The following is a 15,536-nucleotide window of genomic DNA, read 5'->3' on the forward strand; positions in this document are numbered from 1 at the left end:
TAAGGCTATCCATGTTTGTGAAATACCTAGAAAGGAAGTTTGCATTTTTAGTAATTTACTCTTGCCCTATTTTGAATTTCTCTCTGAGAAATTTTGCTTGCCAGAGAAAACTGAAACACTGCCCTGCAGTACAAAGATTTTTGTGGGTGGGAGGTGAGGAAGTTGAGAAAAGCAACGTAAATTTAGATTGCCCTTGTTCTTTCTCATAAATAACTCACTTTCCTCAGAGTGTTACAAGAAGTAAAAACAACAGCTCTTATCAAAATCAAGCACTTCTCTGCTAGATTTTCATAGGATGTTTATTAGTTGTGCACCTTCCATAGCCCATATCGTTCCTCTTAATCATTTGAATGGAATATATTTTGCAAATAGCAGTTTATCTCCACAGAACGGTTTGTTATTGTAATAGAACAAATGTAAGATGGGTTTACTGGCCAAACCAAGATCTACAGACCATGATATTGTTTCTAAACAGGCTAGCATGATGCCTCCAGAAACCCCCAAACAAAGTTATATTGAGAAAGAGTGTTGCCATCACTGATAGACCACAACTCTGCCCTGCTTGGTACTTTTTAGTTCTTTTACTTCTTCAGAGTTTCAGTGAAAAGAGCTTTTCAACTCTGTTATCAAACATACAGTAATTGTGGTCAACTTCAGTGGGATACCACAGAGTCAGACTTTGTTCCCATGGACTGTATAATCAGATGCCAAGTGGTGAACAGGAAACCTTCATCCCAGCTAATAATCAAGAGAAACACAACTTCTCCAATATATGTGTGCATGCCTACATAAAGCTATATACCGTACATAAATATGCCACAGCATTTTACAAAACTGCAGGAACAATAATACTTCACTTAGGTGAAGAGTGCATGTACAATTTCCATCCTTTTTGCTTTCATCTTGAACGAGTGTAGCAGAGGTATGAAATCACTGAAAATATAGACGGATTGCATCCATATCTCACCTGGCTGATGTCACAGGGATTACATTCTATGCTTGCCATAATTCTACAAGTAAAACAACCTGAGACAGAATGACTGAGGTGGAATTTTCATCAATGGACCCTCAGCTTGATGAAAGGGTAAGATATTTGAATGAACCTAAAGATACTGAAGGAAATCAAAGTTGGATCAATGAAAGACATCAGTGTCTTTTAAGACTGAGCTAGAATTAAATGTCAGTTATGTTAGAGAAGAGGGCAGGATCCGAACTTGAGATCCACTCCACTGGCTCCAGAGCTCTTCCGGGCCTTCTCTCTTCAATTACTGCTCGAAGTCTTTTCCACAGAGGTAAATGTTTTCCTGTCCCCACTCAACACTTCAGTCTTATGCTCAGGAGCTGTTTTGAATTCTTAGTTGTCTTTGTCAACGTTTCCTTTAGCTCCTGGAATAAGAAAAGCAAAATACATGGAAAGAATTAAGAGGATTGTCAAAATAACTTAGAATTAGAATTTGGACACATGTCAAGGTTGGTATTAATTCCACATCCTGTTCTTCGCAGTGACTAACTGGATGTTCTTAGGAAGCACAGAAAAACATGGTTTGCACTCCACAGTTTTTCCTTTCTCAATACCTCATGGAGATGGTTTGCTTGTGATTTGCAGTCTGCTTAGCCATCATGGCAAATAACTTTGAACTGATCCCACCCCCTTCCTTCTTTTCAAAAATCTTTTGAAAACCTCTGAGATTATGGTATCATCCCGTTATATGGCTTTAATTCTCATAATCTAATTCTTTGAAGCCCCCTATTTGCTACCTGTTCTTGATTTTGTTTTAACCCCAGAGTCAGTTTCAGAAATTTTGCTATTGGAGACCAAATATTTCAACTTCGAGATGGATCTAAGTGTTTATGCAACTCCCTCTGGTACAGAATCAATCAGCATTTGCACAAACTCTGCTCTCCAGCAGCCCATTCAAATATAACCTGATGCTGCCCTCTCATTGGAAAACTTGACAACCACAGATACATAAACATACCTTGGCTGCCCCACTGGATTCACTGGTGCTAAGTTTGACAACTTTCCAGTCTCTGCAGCAGCCTTTAAGGTCTCCTGGAGTTTGGTTTGTTCTAAAGAAAAAGCAGATATAAATTTGCACATAGTAATGAAAGGATCACCAGCCTTCCTACCACAAGCACAAGATCTATTTTCCGCCCAGTCAAAATATTTGGGTAAAAATCCTCTTCAGTATAGTCAAGGCCGCGGTTTTCCCAGTTGCGATGTATGGCAGTGAAAGCTGGACCACAAGAAAGGCCGAGCGCCAAAGAATTGAAGCCTTTGAACTATGGTGCTGGAGAAGACTCCTGCGAGTCCCTTGGACTGCAAGGCGATCAAACCGGTCAGTCCTAGAGGAGATTAACCCTGACTGCTCTTTAGAAGGCCAGATCCTGAAGCTAAAACTCAAATACTTTGGCCACCTAGTGAGAAGGAAGGACTCACTGGAGAAGAGCCTAATGCTGGGAAAGATTGAGGGCAAGAGAAGAAGAGGATGACAGAGAATGAGGTGGCTGGATGGAGTCACTGAAACAGTAGGTATGAGCCTAAATGGACTCCAGAAGAGAGTAGAGGACAGGAAGGCCTGGAGGAACATTGTCCATGGGGTTGCGATGGGTCGGACACAACTTCGCAGCTAACAACAAACCTCTTCAGTAGATGCATCCCAACACATGTGGAAGACAACAGGTTGCGGAAGACCATTCTACTCAAAGTGACAAAATAAATTATGAAGAACTATTACTCTAACAATCCATGCTCACACATTTTAAATACCACGTTAAGAAAGAACTGAGAAGGAACTCAAGACAGTCGTGTAATTTGGGACAAGGAGCAGAGAACAGTAACTAGCCTGGAGAAATGAAGAACTGAGCTATTTCCATTCCCCAATTGGTGCTTCTTAGTGATAATAACTCCTAGTGTGGCCAGAGTCATTTGATAGTGAGATGGGAGGCATATAAATTTAATACCTACCTACCTACCTACATATATACATATTCTGCTTTTCTGCTTTAGTTTAAGAGCTGATATCAATTAAGTTTCACATTGGCTTGAATTTGATCAAAATTACAATACCAAGTCCTTTCTGACCTGATCTATCCTTTAAGCTGGGGGTAGCCTGTAATGAACATCATTAAACTCTACTATCCTATTCTCAGATTACTTACTAGAGGATTGTATCAATGCTGTCCAATAAGTTCCTGAAGGAAAAACTGCTCCTCCTGTTTTATTCCAGGAGATCAGCAAAAATCTCCTGTTGAGCATCCAAGAGTCGTTCTGTAAGTATCGTTTCCAAATTCTTAAGCAGAAGGTCCAAGCAAGTGTCAGAACGTCTCTCTAACATAAGGCAATTGGAGAGTGGCTCCAAATTTTGATATTTAGATTGCTAATTTGGAGAAGGTGGTTCATGTTCTTTGCCATGTTATCTTAGGACAAGTATCTTCTAAATTATATTTTTGGTGGATTCTGCTCTACCATTGCACCAATTTACAATTGTTTATCAGTCATGATGTAGTGCAGAATAAAGATTAGGGCTGGCTACCGGGTGCCAACGGATGCTTTCCTCTATCAGTTTGCAAGAAATTATGTTAATATTTTTGGTGTAAGTTTGGGACTGCAGGAGCTAATTCCCAATGCTCTATGGTTAAAAACTGGAGTCTAGCAGTGCTTTAAGAGCAGCAGTATTTGTATGTAACCCTGCCAAAGCTGACTTCAATCTTCCTGCCTCAATTTTCAGCCCCTTACAATCTTTCCAATGCCTCGATTGTTTTGAGTGTATTCTTAGTCAGCTGTATTCTTCTCCTTCCTGATTTTTATCCATTTTAGTCATGAGCCAGTGTCAGTCTGGCTAGGGGCACTAGTTTGAAATGAGCATTTATTTTCTGTAACATAAGTTACCAAACCAAACTATTGAGTTTGAGGATTGTCTTTTGGAATTGTTTCTAAGGCACCCAAATACTAATTTAATTCTTGCTGGTAATCTTAATACTAGGTTGGGCCCTCATAATGGCCCTTTGTTAGGGTAAAAGGTAAAGGTAAAGGTTCCCACCGCACATGTGTGCTAGTCGTTTCCAACTCTAGGGGCCGGTGCTCATCTCCGTTTCAAAGCCGAAGAGCCAGCACTTGTCCGAGGACGTCTCTGTGGTCATGTGGCCGGCATGACTAGACGCCAAAGGCGCATGGAACGCTGTTACCTTCCCACCGTAGTGGTCCCTATTTTTCTGCTTGCATTTTTACGTGCTTTCAAACTGCTAGGTTGGCAGAAGCTGGGACGAGTAACAGGCACTCACTCTGTTACGCGGCACTCGGGATTCGACCCGCCAAACTGCCAACCATCTGATTGACAAACTAAGTGTCCTAACCCACTGAGCCACTGCGTCCCTATATTTGTTAGGGTACAGTACAGTATATATTCATGCAATGGTATCATCTTCCCAGTGGTCTATTCCTTCCTAGGTTTTACGGTGTAAAAAATAAGGGAACTAATAATGTGTATGGAGGTATGTGTGGCTTGGCTAAATAGAAAGCCAGAAAGGTGTACAGTGGTAGTTGTTGGGGAAGCAGTGGAGAGACCCACATTCAAGTCCAGCCCAAGACACAGGGCTTCATGGATGACTTTGGGAAAGTCATACTTTTTCAGCCCAATCTGTCTTTGAAGCTTGTTGTTATGGGGGAAAAGCATGAAATAATTGCTATGTTACCATCTTCAGAATGGAAGTGGTGGAAAATGTAGTAACTAAATAATTGATCACCATTTCATTCTAGTATAAATGGGTTGGTTGAATGAGCTCCTGAGGGCAGAATTCACCTTTTGGGATTTTATGGATATTAGTACCATTGTCTACACAATAATATCCTCAAATGTTACCCACAAGTTACTATAATTTTTCAAAAATTGTTTTACCCTGACAGCAATCATTCCCTTATTTTTTGCAAGATTAGTTTCCAATATGACAACTAGCTGGCTAGAAATAATTATTTCTAATTAATATATTGGATGGAGAAAATCTTTTTGGAGAGCAATTATCAAATTACACAGTACAGGGAATTTAAAAGGGCTATTGCCCATCTTTATAGCTCATCAATAGTTTTCCAACTTTAACAGCTCATTGAAACATAAAAGATGAGATGGTCATATTAGACATTTTTAGTAGCTACTGAAAGCTACTTGGATAAACAACAAAATGTTTCAAACCAAAAAGAAGTCCAATTGACTTGACTCAACATCCAGATAAGAATCTAATGGTTGAAGTTCCAGTAAAGAATAGCAGAACTAAGTGTAAAACAAATCCCCGATACAATCAAGAGTGTGCAAAACTAATTGCAATTTACAGGGCCTTTAATGATAATTATAGACACTGAGCGATACACTATTTGATCTGGAAAAATTCGATAAGATCTTGCTTCAAAGATGAAAGCCAGAGGCTCAGTTGGAACAATCAATTAAAGATAAATTTGGCATTGGTGGTTTACAGCCTTTCCCCCCCCCCCCAAAAAAAAGGGCTTCTGGGGTGGGTCGGTTAATCTCATTTGAGAAAACTGGTTCAGCATCATCATGCTGCATTTAGCATCAATCCAATCCAATCCCTCTCGGATTAATTTTAATCTTTTTTTGTATTTATGCTTTTATGGCAATCTAAGCTGCCCAGAGTCACTTTGGATTGTGAGTTGGGTGGCATATAAATTTAATAAATAAATAAATAACAGAATGCTGTATTTAGTTGACTTCCTAGGTCCACTGCTGAGATCTTTGAACTTTGCTTCCAGTTGCAGGTTTCAGCTGTTGGGAAACCTGATCAAAACTGAACTCTTTGCAATAAACTCTGATTGGTGGGTAACAGTACTGACTTCTCTCTTTGCTGATATAGGTTATCCCTTTCAGTTGCCTAAGAAGGGGGATCATGTAATGTATGTGGGAATAATCTTGAAAGATGGGTTGAAAGGTGCTGCCTAAGGAACTGTCAGATAAGAGACAGCATAGCCTGGAGCTGTAAGTGGGGAAGAAGGTTCAGGCTGTAAAGGACACAGTGGGAGAATTATACTTTTAGACTTGGAAGGTTCTGCCAATGTAGCTTTACAATAAAGTAGAATTATCTTATCTGACTGTGTTTCCTGCCTGGTCTACCTGGTAAGGCTGACACTACTATAAGCCTGATTTACATGATTGGGGACAAGACTGTGCTGCCAATTTTTTTCAGTCCATTAAGCATAAGGAACAGTTGCTGGAATTGGGTATGTCTAGTTTAATGAAGAGAAGGACGAGGGGGGGACATGATAGCAGTGTTCCAATATCTCAGGGGCTGCCCCAAAGAGGAGGGAGTCAAGCTATTCTCCAAAGCACCTCTAGGCAGGACAAGAAGCAATGGATGGAAAACGAATCAAGGAGAGAAGCAACCTAGAACTAAGGAAAAACTTCCTGACAGTGGTGTCGCTTGCTTCAGATGTTGTAGATGCTTCATCACTGGAGATTTTAAAAAAAGAGACTGGATAGCCATTTGTCCAGAATGATATACGGTCTTCTGCTTGTGCAGGGAGCTGGACTAGAAGACCTCCAAGGTCCCTTTCAACACTGTTATTCTGTTATTCTACAAAATGGTACCCTTCAGAGTCAGAAAACTGATGATGCAATCTTACAGTTGGCTAGCAACTATAATCCAGTAATAAGCAATAATTATGTCCCTGCAGTTTTAAATATACTCAAAGCTAAAAGCACTGAGCTTTTTGCTTTATCTCTCAAAAATGTGATCCTCAGCTGTAAATGGTAGACATGAGGTGTGTGATGTTGTTGGTTCACATGGTGTGGTAGGATGGAGGGTTTGTTGTCACTGTGTGTGGGGGGAGAGAGCACGGGGGGAGGCTCAGCTAATCTCAATGTACACATGTTGTACTTTGACAATAAAAAAGGTTTTATTATATGAGGTCTTAGGTCAGTTAAAGGCATCTTAGGGAACCATTCTTTCCAGGAAAGGGTTACTTACCAGCAGTGCTTAGATTCCGCTGAGATCCAGAACTCGGCTGAGCCGGTGAACTTGGCCTCCCCCATAGGTTTGGATTGCTGAAGGCATTAGAGCTTGCTGCAGCTCCTATAGGATTCCCGAGACTTCCTGTGTTCCCCAAACCCCTTGGAAAGGTGCCAAAGGGATTAGGTGGACCCAGACTTAACGGGTTCCTTAAAGCCGTGTTGCCCGGAGCTGAAGTCTATGGAACAAGCATAGCGTTGGTTTTTATTTAAAATTAAATGCATAGATCCAGCTAAAAGAAATGGTAGGAGGAATACACCGTATTTTTTCCAAAAGTAAGTGTAAGATCTACTGAAGGTCCATTCCATCCCACGTTATGGGTCTAGCAGGAACCAAACTGCAGGAAGTGCATAACAAAGCAGATCATGGATTTTATCTGCTCTCCTTCTCCCAAAAATAGCTGGCCATCAAACGTAGACTATCACTGGACATAGAGTTTTCATTTAGCCCTCTTTTCAAAATCCATCCTCCATGAATTTACCCATTTTCCTAATTTTATAAGCCTCTAACCAGCACTGAGCTTTGTAAGAAAATTCTACAATGCCAACTTTATTTGTCTATCTTGAATCCACTGCTCTAATTAACTTGATGACTCTAAATCATTAATATTTTTCTTGTGACAAATAGCCACAATTCTGCCTCTTAAAGTCTTGAGTCCGTGTGTTTTATTTTCAGGAAGTTGTTTTTAAAATAATTTAAAATAATAAGTTTGCTGACCTTTCCAAAACTTGAATGCAACCCCTAGTAGCCTATTTTTTAAAAAAAAAATGGAAAAAACCTCAGCACCAAAAATAATGCATCTCCTAATGTCAGCAGCCTGATCGTGCAGTTGTAAAAATCAGGCCAGCCAATTTAAACCTGGCCTTTAATTCCAGAAATAGACTAAACAAAAGAGAATAAGTGAAACTCCCATTGCTTTTCCAATACTTATTTTCTTAAAAAGCTATCTTGTTTTATACTATACGTGTTTTATTTTCATGAATGCTACTAGCAAACGAAGATATATTTAGCATCCTGAAATCCTACAAAACATCTTGTGGCATTTTCTAAAATCGGAGATGGACCCTCCTAGTTTCTTCTTTTCCTTTAGTATCATTTTGCTCTATTGCCACAACTAATCCCCTTTTCTGGTTTAGAAAATTATTTAAATCTTTAAAGTTACATAAGTGAATGGAATGCAGAGGAGATACAGGATAGCAAAGAGGCTGGGTTAACATAAACCCTAAAGGCCAAATAGACGTTTCATAAAAAAGGGATTTTTTAAAAAACAGATTCGCTTATTTCTACATACCAGGGTAGTTCTTGACTTACAACCATTTATTTAGTGACAGTTTCAAGTTGCAACAACCCTGAAAAAAAGTGATTTATGACTTTTTTTTCACACTTAACGACCATTGCAGCATCCCCATATTCACATGATCAAAATTTGGGCGCTTGGCAATGGGCATGTATTTATGACAGGGTCACGTGATCCCCTTTTGCAACCTTCTGGCAAGCAAAGTCAATGGGGAAAGCCACATGCAGTGATTCACTCAACAACTGTGGCAAGAAGGTCGTAAAATGGGGCAAAACTCACTTAGCAACTGTTTGGGTTGGCAACTGAAATTTTGGACTCAGTTGTGCTTGTAAGGTGAGGACTATCTGCATAGCGCTTCAATGCTAGCCTGCCCCCACCCTAAATTGGGACTGCTGAGACCAGTCCTTCCACCCAGGAGTAACCTGGGTGCAGATGAGAAGGTCCCAAGGGTGCCCACAGTGGTGGGATTCAAATATGTGAACAACCAGTTCTCTGTGTGGATGCTGCTTCTGGAAGTCCATTCTGGTCCCAGGCAACAAAAAAATTAGCTACCGGTTCTGCTGAAGTGGTGCAAACTGACTGAATCCCACCACTGGGTGCCTAATATTGTGCAATTGAGGGCCCACCCCTTTTTTACATGGGTCATTTGGGCACCACTGATATAAAAGAGCAGGGCTTCTATCTCACAGCCTCAGCCACCATCCGGGTTTGGAGGGGCAGCCCCCACCCCTAGTAGAGGGTTCTGTCTACTCTAGTAGCAGCTGCTTCTAGAATCTCGGAGCTGCCGAGATTGGGTCTAGTGGAGATGCCAGGGGAATGAACCCTGCCCAGGAGGAACAGAAATTGGTGTCTTTGTTTACCCTCAGGCTGATGCAGGCCTGTTTGGTCTGCTGGAGCTGCAGCTTCAAGCTTTCGTTCTCGTCAAGCATCTTCCTGTATTCGCCTCTTATTTTCTGAGTTTGAGTTTCTTGGGCTTCTTGCAGGGCCTGCTTCTGCCACTCAAACTGCTGCTGCTGGAGGCTGATCTGTTGGTCCCGTTCCTGCAGGTGTTGCTTACAGGCAGCTTTCTGACTTTGCAACAGGGCATTCTCTTGGCTCACCTCGTTGGCCTTCTGGTCAAGTTGTTGTCCCACAGTATCAATATGGGTCTGTAGATTTCTGAAGAGAGAGCGGAACGTGTTTTCAACCTCATGGCGGTAACAGCCACGGCTGTCATAGGAACTCAAAAATTGGTCCCCTGAATTCCTCAAGCTCTGAAGGGCAGGTTCTAACTGTTGGACCACTGTGGATTTGAGCTCCTGGTACTTCTGTTCCCGTGTTTGCAGCTGGAGTTTGTCTAGCTGGCATTCGTTCTTCTCTTTCTCTGCCTTTTCAGCTTTGTCTTGCCAAGACTTGCTGTCCCGGCTTAAGCTGTCTCGTTCCATCTGGCTTTTCAGCTCCGTGGCCACCAGCCGCTTCTCCAGAGAACTCACTTGTGCTGTAGACCAAGCAACAAGCACAAAAGCCAGCCAGTCAATAGTGCAAAACTGAACAGGACTGTGTGCATTAAAGAACCCTCTTCTTCTACCACATCACCACAGATGTCTTTGCAATTATAATCAGAAAAAAATTAAAATACTGATTACTAGTGCTTTTTTTGTGGAAAAAAAGTGCTGGAACTCACACATGTCATACAACCCTCCTTGCCTACCCTACAAGGTTCCATCCAAAAAAGGTGCTGGAACTCCGTTCTGGGTGTTCTATGACAAAAAAAGCCCTGCTGATTACATATAATTAAGCTAAGTCACTTTTTAGAACTGTAGCCTCCCATAACAGTGTTCACATAGCAGTGTTCCAATATCTCAGGAGCTGCCACAAAGAAGAAGGGGGTCAACCTATTTTCCAAAGCACCAGAAGGCAAGACAAAAAATAATGGATGGACAATAATCAGGGAGCAAAGCAACCTAGAACTAAGGAGAACGTTCCTAACAATGAGAACAATTAACCAGTGGAACAGCTTGCCTTCAAAAGTTATGGGTGCTTTTAAGAAGAGACTGGATAGCGACTTGCTTGGAATGATATAGGTTTTCTGCTTGAGCAGAGAGTTGGAGTAGAAGACCTCCAAGCTCTCTCTATTCTATTCTATTCTATTCTATTCTATTCTATTCTATTCTATTCTATTCTATTCTATTCTATTCTATTCTATTCTATTCTATTCTATTCTATTCTATTCCTACTCCTACTCCTACTCCCTATTCTGTTCTGTTCTGTTCTATTCCTACTCCTACTCCTACTCCCTATTCTGTTCTGTTCTGTTCTGTTCTGTTCTGTTCTATTCCTATTCCTATTCCTACTCCTACTCCTACTCCCTATTCTATTCCTATTCCTATTCCTTATTCTATTCTATTCTATTCTATTCTATTCTATTCTATTCTATTCTATTCTATTCTATTCTATTCTATTCTATTCTATTCTATTCTATTCTATTCTATTCTATTCTATTCCTACTCCTACTCCTACTCCCTATTATGTTCTGTTCTGTTCTATTCCTACTCCTACTCCTACTCCTACTCCCTATTCTATTCTATTCTGTTCTGTTCTGTTCTGTTCTGTTCTATTCCTATTCCTACTCCTACTCCTACTCCTACTCCCTATTCTATTCCTATTCCTATTCTATTCTATTCTATTCTATTCTATTCTATTCTATTCTATTCTATTCTATTCTATTCTATTCTATTCTATTCTATTCTATTCTATTCTATTCTATTCTATTCTATTCTATTCTATTCTATTCTATTCACACCATGGTCAGAGATGGTCAGACACCAAAGTTAGGGAGTGAAAGATTATCTGCATGGCAAATCAATTCTCTGGTTTCGTGGCCCATCCACCCTCCAAATATTGACATTTTGCACCAATCAAACCTCTTGAACTGTTTTCAAAGACAATGTAAACATTATTTGAAAGGAAGAATCTGAAAGAGATATAGGTAAAAAAACATAATTTAGATATCTTTAGCTGTGTGTTAAAGACTAAAGATGGGTTTGCAATACTCACCAACACAAGTAATATTCAAAAGCTGCAAGTTGAATTTATTTTCATTTGCTGCTAGGAGAGCTGCTGTATTGCTCTGCTGTTGTTCCTTCAGCTTTGTCTAGAAAAGAATGGAAAATCCATTATGTTTCTTCAGTGGCTGCTGGGGAATAACAGAAGAGCCACTGGCTTGCTTTCCAGCCTTCTCAGCTTCGGAGCCTCCTCTGATTACATAGATTTTAACCAATGGCTTGTATGAGTTTTAAGAAATTAAATCAGCCTCCAATAGGTGCATAAACACCGTTGTGGTTGTGAAATGGTTAATCTCATTTTAAAAATATCCAATCTATACACGAATTAACTATCACAAACTACACTGTCTCTAAAGACATGGAATGGGAAACAACTTGTCATGATGTTTCTTCCAGGCCTGGTTGGACACAAATCCCCCACTACCCAAGCAATCTCATCAGCTGTTTTCCCACAAATGTCCTTCTCCACTCCCTGGGAGAAGATTGTTCTCAAACTGGCCATTCCTGGTGTTTAACCTTCTCTTGCGAGGAGCTGGTCACTTTCCATGGGTCTGTTCATCCCTTCCTCTTAGAGTCAATCTACTTCAATTTTGTCTTCTGGAGCATCCCCAATGCCATCCCTCTCTTGTTTGTCAGCAAGTGTTCAATGTCCTAGAAGGGTTTAATGATCTAGAATTCTGCCCCTCCCAAGTTCTTAGGATTTGAGAGAGTCTCCAGAAAAGATCTGAACAGCTTTGGGGATTGCATAACACCTACTTAGTGGGTTAAGTCGCAGTGCTATCATCTGAAGCTGAAAGAATCCAACACAACACCTTATTTCCAACAACGCCCAAGGCAGAAGTATTTTTCCTTGGCATTTATTCTCTGGTATCTGCTATTTCAGAGACAGCCTCTGAATATGGAAGTTTAACGTAGCCATCATGACTAATAGCCATGCTTGTATTAAAATGTGTCCCACACCCTCCACCTTCACTGAAAGATTTGGCTTTACATCAGCAATTGTCACCAGAAATAATAGCAAATTCCATAAAGAAATATATTGATTTATTTATAAAATTTATTGGCCGCCCACCTTACCATAGGGTAACAACTTAAATTTAAATTAAATAAAATAACTTAATATTTAATTCATTTGTAATGCCCTATTTAATGGACAAATCTTTCATGCACTTCATAATCCATCCTCGTTGCCCCTTATCATTTCCCCCTTCCTTTGGAGAAGGAACTCAACTTCATGTCCATAAGTGAATAGAAAAAGGTTGGGTCTGGGGCGATGTTCTTCCTCTCCCAGGACTTACCTTTTCATTGTTGCAAAGCCTCAAGGTGGTGTTTAACCTGACCATTTGAGTCTGTAACAGACGGCCTTCCTTCTCCGTGGCATTAAGCTGGCGCTTGAGTTTGCCAATCTCTTCATTGAGGGCTTTGATCTTCTTATCGCTCTCCTGAAGCTGGTTGGTCAACCCCTTGATGTGTTTCTCTGTGCCTTCGAGGGGGTTGCTGTAGATCATGAAAAGTACCAATCCCAGAATTATAAGGAACTGGATGAGGGAGAGGAAGAGGAAGAAATATTTCATGTAGAAGCCACAATCCCGCTTTGGTTGGCCATCCTTGGTGTCTAGGCCCAAGGTGGCCATGGTGTATGCATTCTTCTCCATCATGTTATCAACTGCCTTGGTCAGTACACGATTCAGCCTTTGGGTTCAACTGGGTGGGGATATACATCTCCAACTGTTTATATAGCATCTGATTAATACTTCCTCCCACTTGGCTCCTTGTTTCCTTCCTGCTTAGTTGGAGAAGCTGGTGGCTATGGGTTAGCATAACACAGCCACCATTCCAAGAAAGCAGTTTTGTTATCAGTGAATCAAAGAACGCTTCCTCTTTCCTTGTTTGTTTTGTGCTGGCCCACTCTCAGCTCCTTGTCAAAACAAGGCCAGCATTGCCTCCCCTTTGCTAACTCGGTCTCAGAGGACCCTCTCAAAGACGTCAACCACAACTCTTGGCAGAGGGTGGGATCGACCCAAAGTGATGTTTGTCACCTAAACAGCACACACTATGCTGCACAGAAGCCAAACAAGTAGAGCAATCGTGTCCTGTCCGGCCCTTTTCCTCCTCTTTGCCCTCCAAAACTGAGTCACGAAAAAGAGACCCATGGAAGTCTGGGGTTCTGGTGGGTAAAAAGATACTAAAAATCTGGATGGTTCCTTAGACTACAGGTAGGTGGTTCCTACAGACAGTTCTCAACTTACGACTACAATTGAGCCCAAAATTTATGTTGCTAAGTGAGAAATTTGCCCCATTCTACGACTTTTCTCGCCACGTTTGTTAAGTGGATCACTGCAGTTGTTTAATTAGTGACACGGCTGTTAAGTGAACTGGCTCCCCCATTGACTTGTGTCGTGGAAAAAATCAACAGAAAAGACAAAAGACAGCAACAGAAAGAACAATTCTTACTTTAAGATTCAGAGGTTTATTTTCTACTAATTTGGAACATAGTATAATAACATAAGGGACGCGGTGGCTCAGTGGGTTAGGACACTGAGCTTGTCGATCAGAAGGTCGGCAGTTTGGCGGGTCGAATCCCGAGTGCCGCGTAGCAGAGTGAGCGCCTGTTACTCGTCCCAGCTTCTGCCGTTCGAAAGCACGTAAAAATGCAAGTAGAAAAATAGGGACCACTACGGTGGGAAGGTAACAGCGTTCCGTGCGCCTTTGGCGTCTAGTTATGCCGGCCACATGACCACGGAGACGTCCTCGGACAAGCGCTGGCTCTTTGGCTTTGAAACGGAGATGAGCACCGGCCCCTAGAGTTGGAAACGACTAGCACGCACGTGCGGGGAAACCTTTACCTTTACCTTTTATAATAACAGCATTACTTACACCAATAACCCATTGCAATGAGGACCAAATGGCAATGGCAGATTCCAATAGAACAGCTATAGACCAATGGCAAATGAATCAGGTCCAGTCCAAACCTTTTATACCTTTTCTTGTTCTAAGACTGTAGTCAGATGGTCCGCTGACTTTTGCTGACTTCTGCTGACTTTTGCTGACCTCTTACTGCTCCCCTGCTGACCTATGTTAACACATATACTTTCTGCTGAACATAACTTTTTTTTAAATCCCATTTATATCCCGCCCTTCTCCGAAGACTCAGGGCGGCTTACAATCTAAAGCACAAATCAATGTGCTTAGCAATAGCCTTCATTCTACCCGTGTACATTGGAACCCGCATCCATCAGCTACTTGCAGTTCCCCTTTTTCCCATGGTTACAACACTTGGTGTTCCAAATATACTCAGAACTATCTACTTTGCAATTTCATATGGCACCAATCTCGGCAGATTACAAATAGTATGTTCGTATTGTGAAATAGTATAATGTTCAAGTGAAAGCTTTGTTTTAAATCACTACTGTGGGGCCTATCTCAGGTTTGCTCCAGCCTCATCTCGTTATAAGAGGAAGGGGGACTGTATTTTCATCTCCCACACTTGGCTTGTCAGAAGGTTGCCAAAGGGGATCACGTGAGCCTGGGACACTGCAACCGTCCTAAATGTGAGTCAGTCGTCACGCATCCAAATGTAAATCACGGGGATGCTGCAATGGTCATAAGCGTGAAAAATGGTCACGAATCACTTTTTTCCAGTGTTATTGTAACTTAGAACAGGCACTCAGTGAACTATTGAACAGTCACTTCTGGCCACCCAAGCAACCCTCTGACTGACCCACCACCATATTCTGGGACCACATGGCAATTTGGGGCGTTGTGATTTTGGGGGGGAAGGGAGGTCTTTTGAAAACCTATTGAAGACTTAGAATAAGATGCTAACTTTCTGGAAGGCTTGTCACCCTTTGTTTTATATCAACAACCTCTAATCCCTCCAGCCTTGACAAAAATCCACTGGACTGGGCCCCAGATACAGATAATTAGGGTCAGAAGTCACTCCTTAAACAAGGTCTTGGTTTTATTTAGTCTTTTTTTTAATGGCTGACTGCTTGTGATGCTACATCTCAAACTATAATGCCTCCAACAGCTGTCTGCAAGTATCCATAGTCCTCAAGTTATGGCCACAGTTTGGGCCAGAATTTCCATTGCCGGGCAAGGTGATTGTTAAGTGAGTCACACCCAATTTTATGATCTTTTTTTGCCACAGCTGTTAAGCAAATCACTGTACTTGTTAAGCG

The 15,536-nt window shown here is 41.3% G+C and overlaps 1 protein-coding gene across 1 annotated transcript; it reads right to left on the minus strand.

The window, feature by feature from the left end:
• Positions 1–271: 271 nt before the first annotated feature.
• On the minus strand, positions 272–13,048 carry PLVAP (plasmalemma vesicle associated protein). Its single transcript, XM_083375163.1, has 6 exons — positions 12,654–13,048; positions 11,348–11,444; positions 9,172–9,788; positions 6,973–7,192; positions 1,980–2,070; positions 272–1,386 (listed from the first exon to the last, which is right to left on the minus strand). The coding sequence occupies exons 1-6, from the start codon at positions 13,011–13,013 to the stop codon at positions 1,380–1,382; spliced, it is 1,392 nt and encodes a 463-aa protein (XP_083231289.1). The 5' UTR covers positions 13,014–13,048; the 3' UTR covers positions 272–1,379.
• Positions 13,049–15,536: the final 2,488 nt, after the last annotated feature.

Source organism: Vipera ursinii, assembly GCF_947247035.1.
Source record: "Vipera ursinii genome assembly, chromosome: 1".
NCBI classification, from domain to species: domain Eukaryota; kingdom Metazoa; phylum Chordata; class Lepidosauria; order Squamata; family Viperidae; genus Vipera; species Vipera ursinii.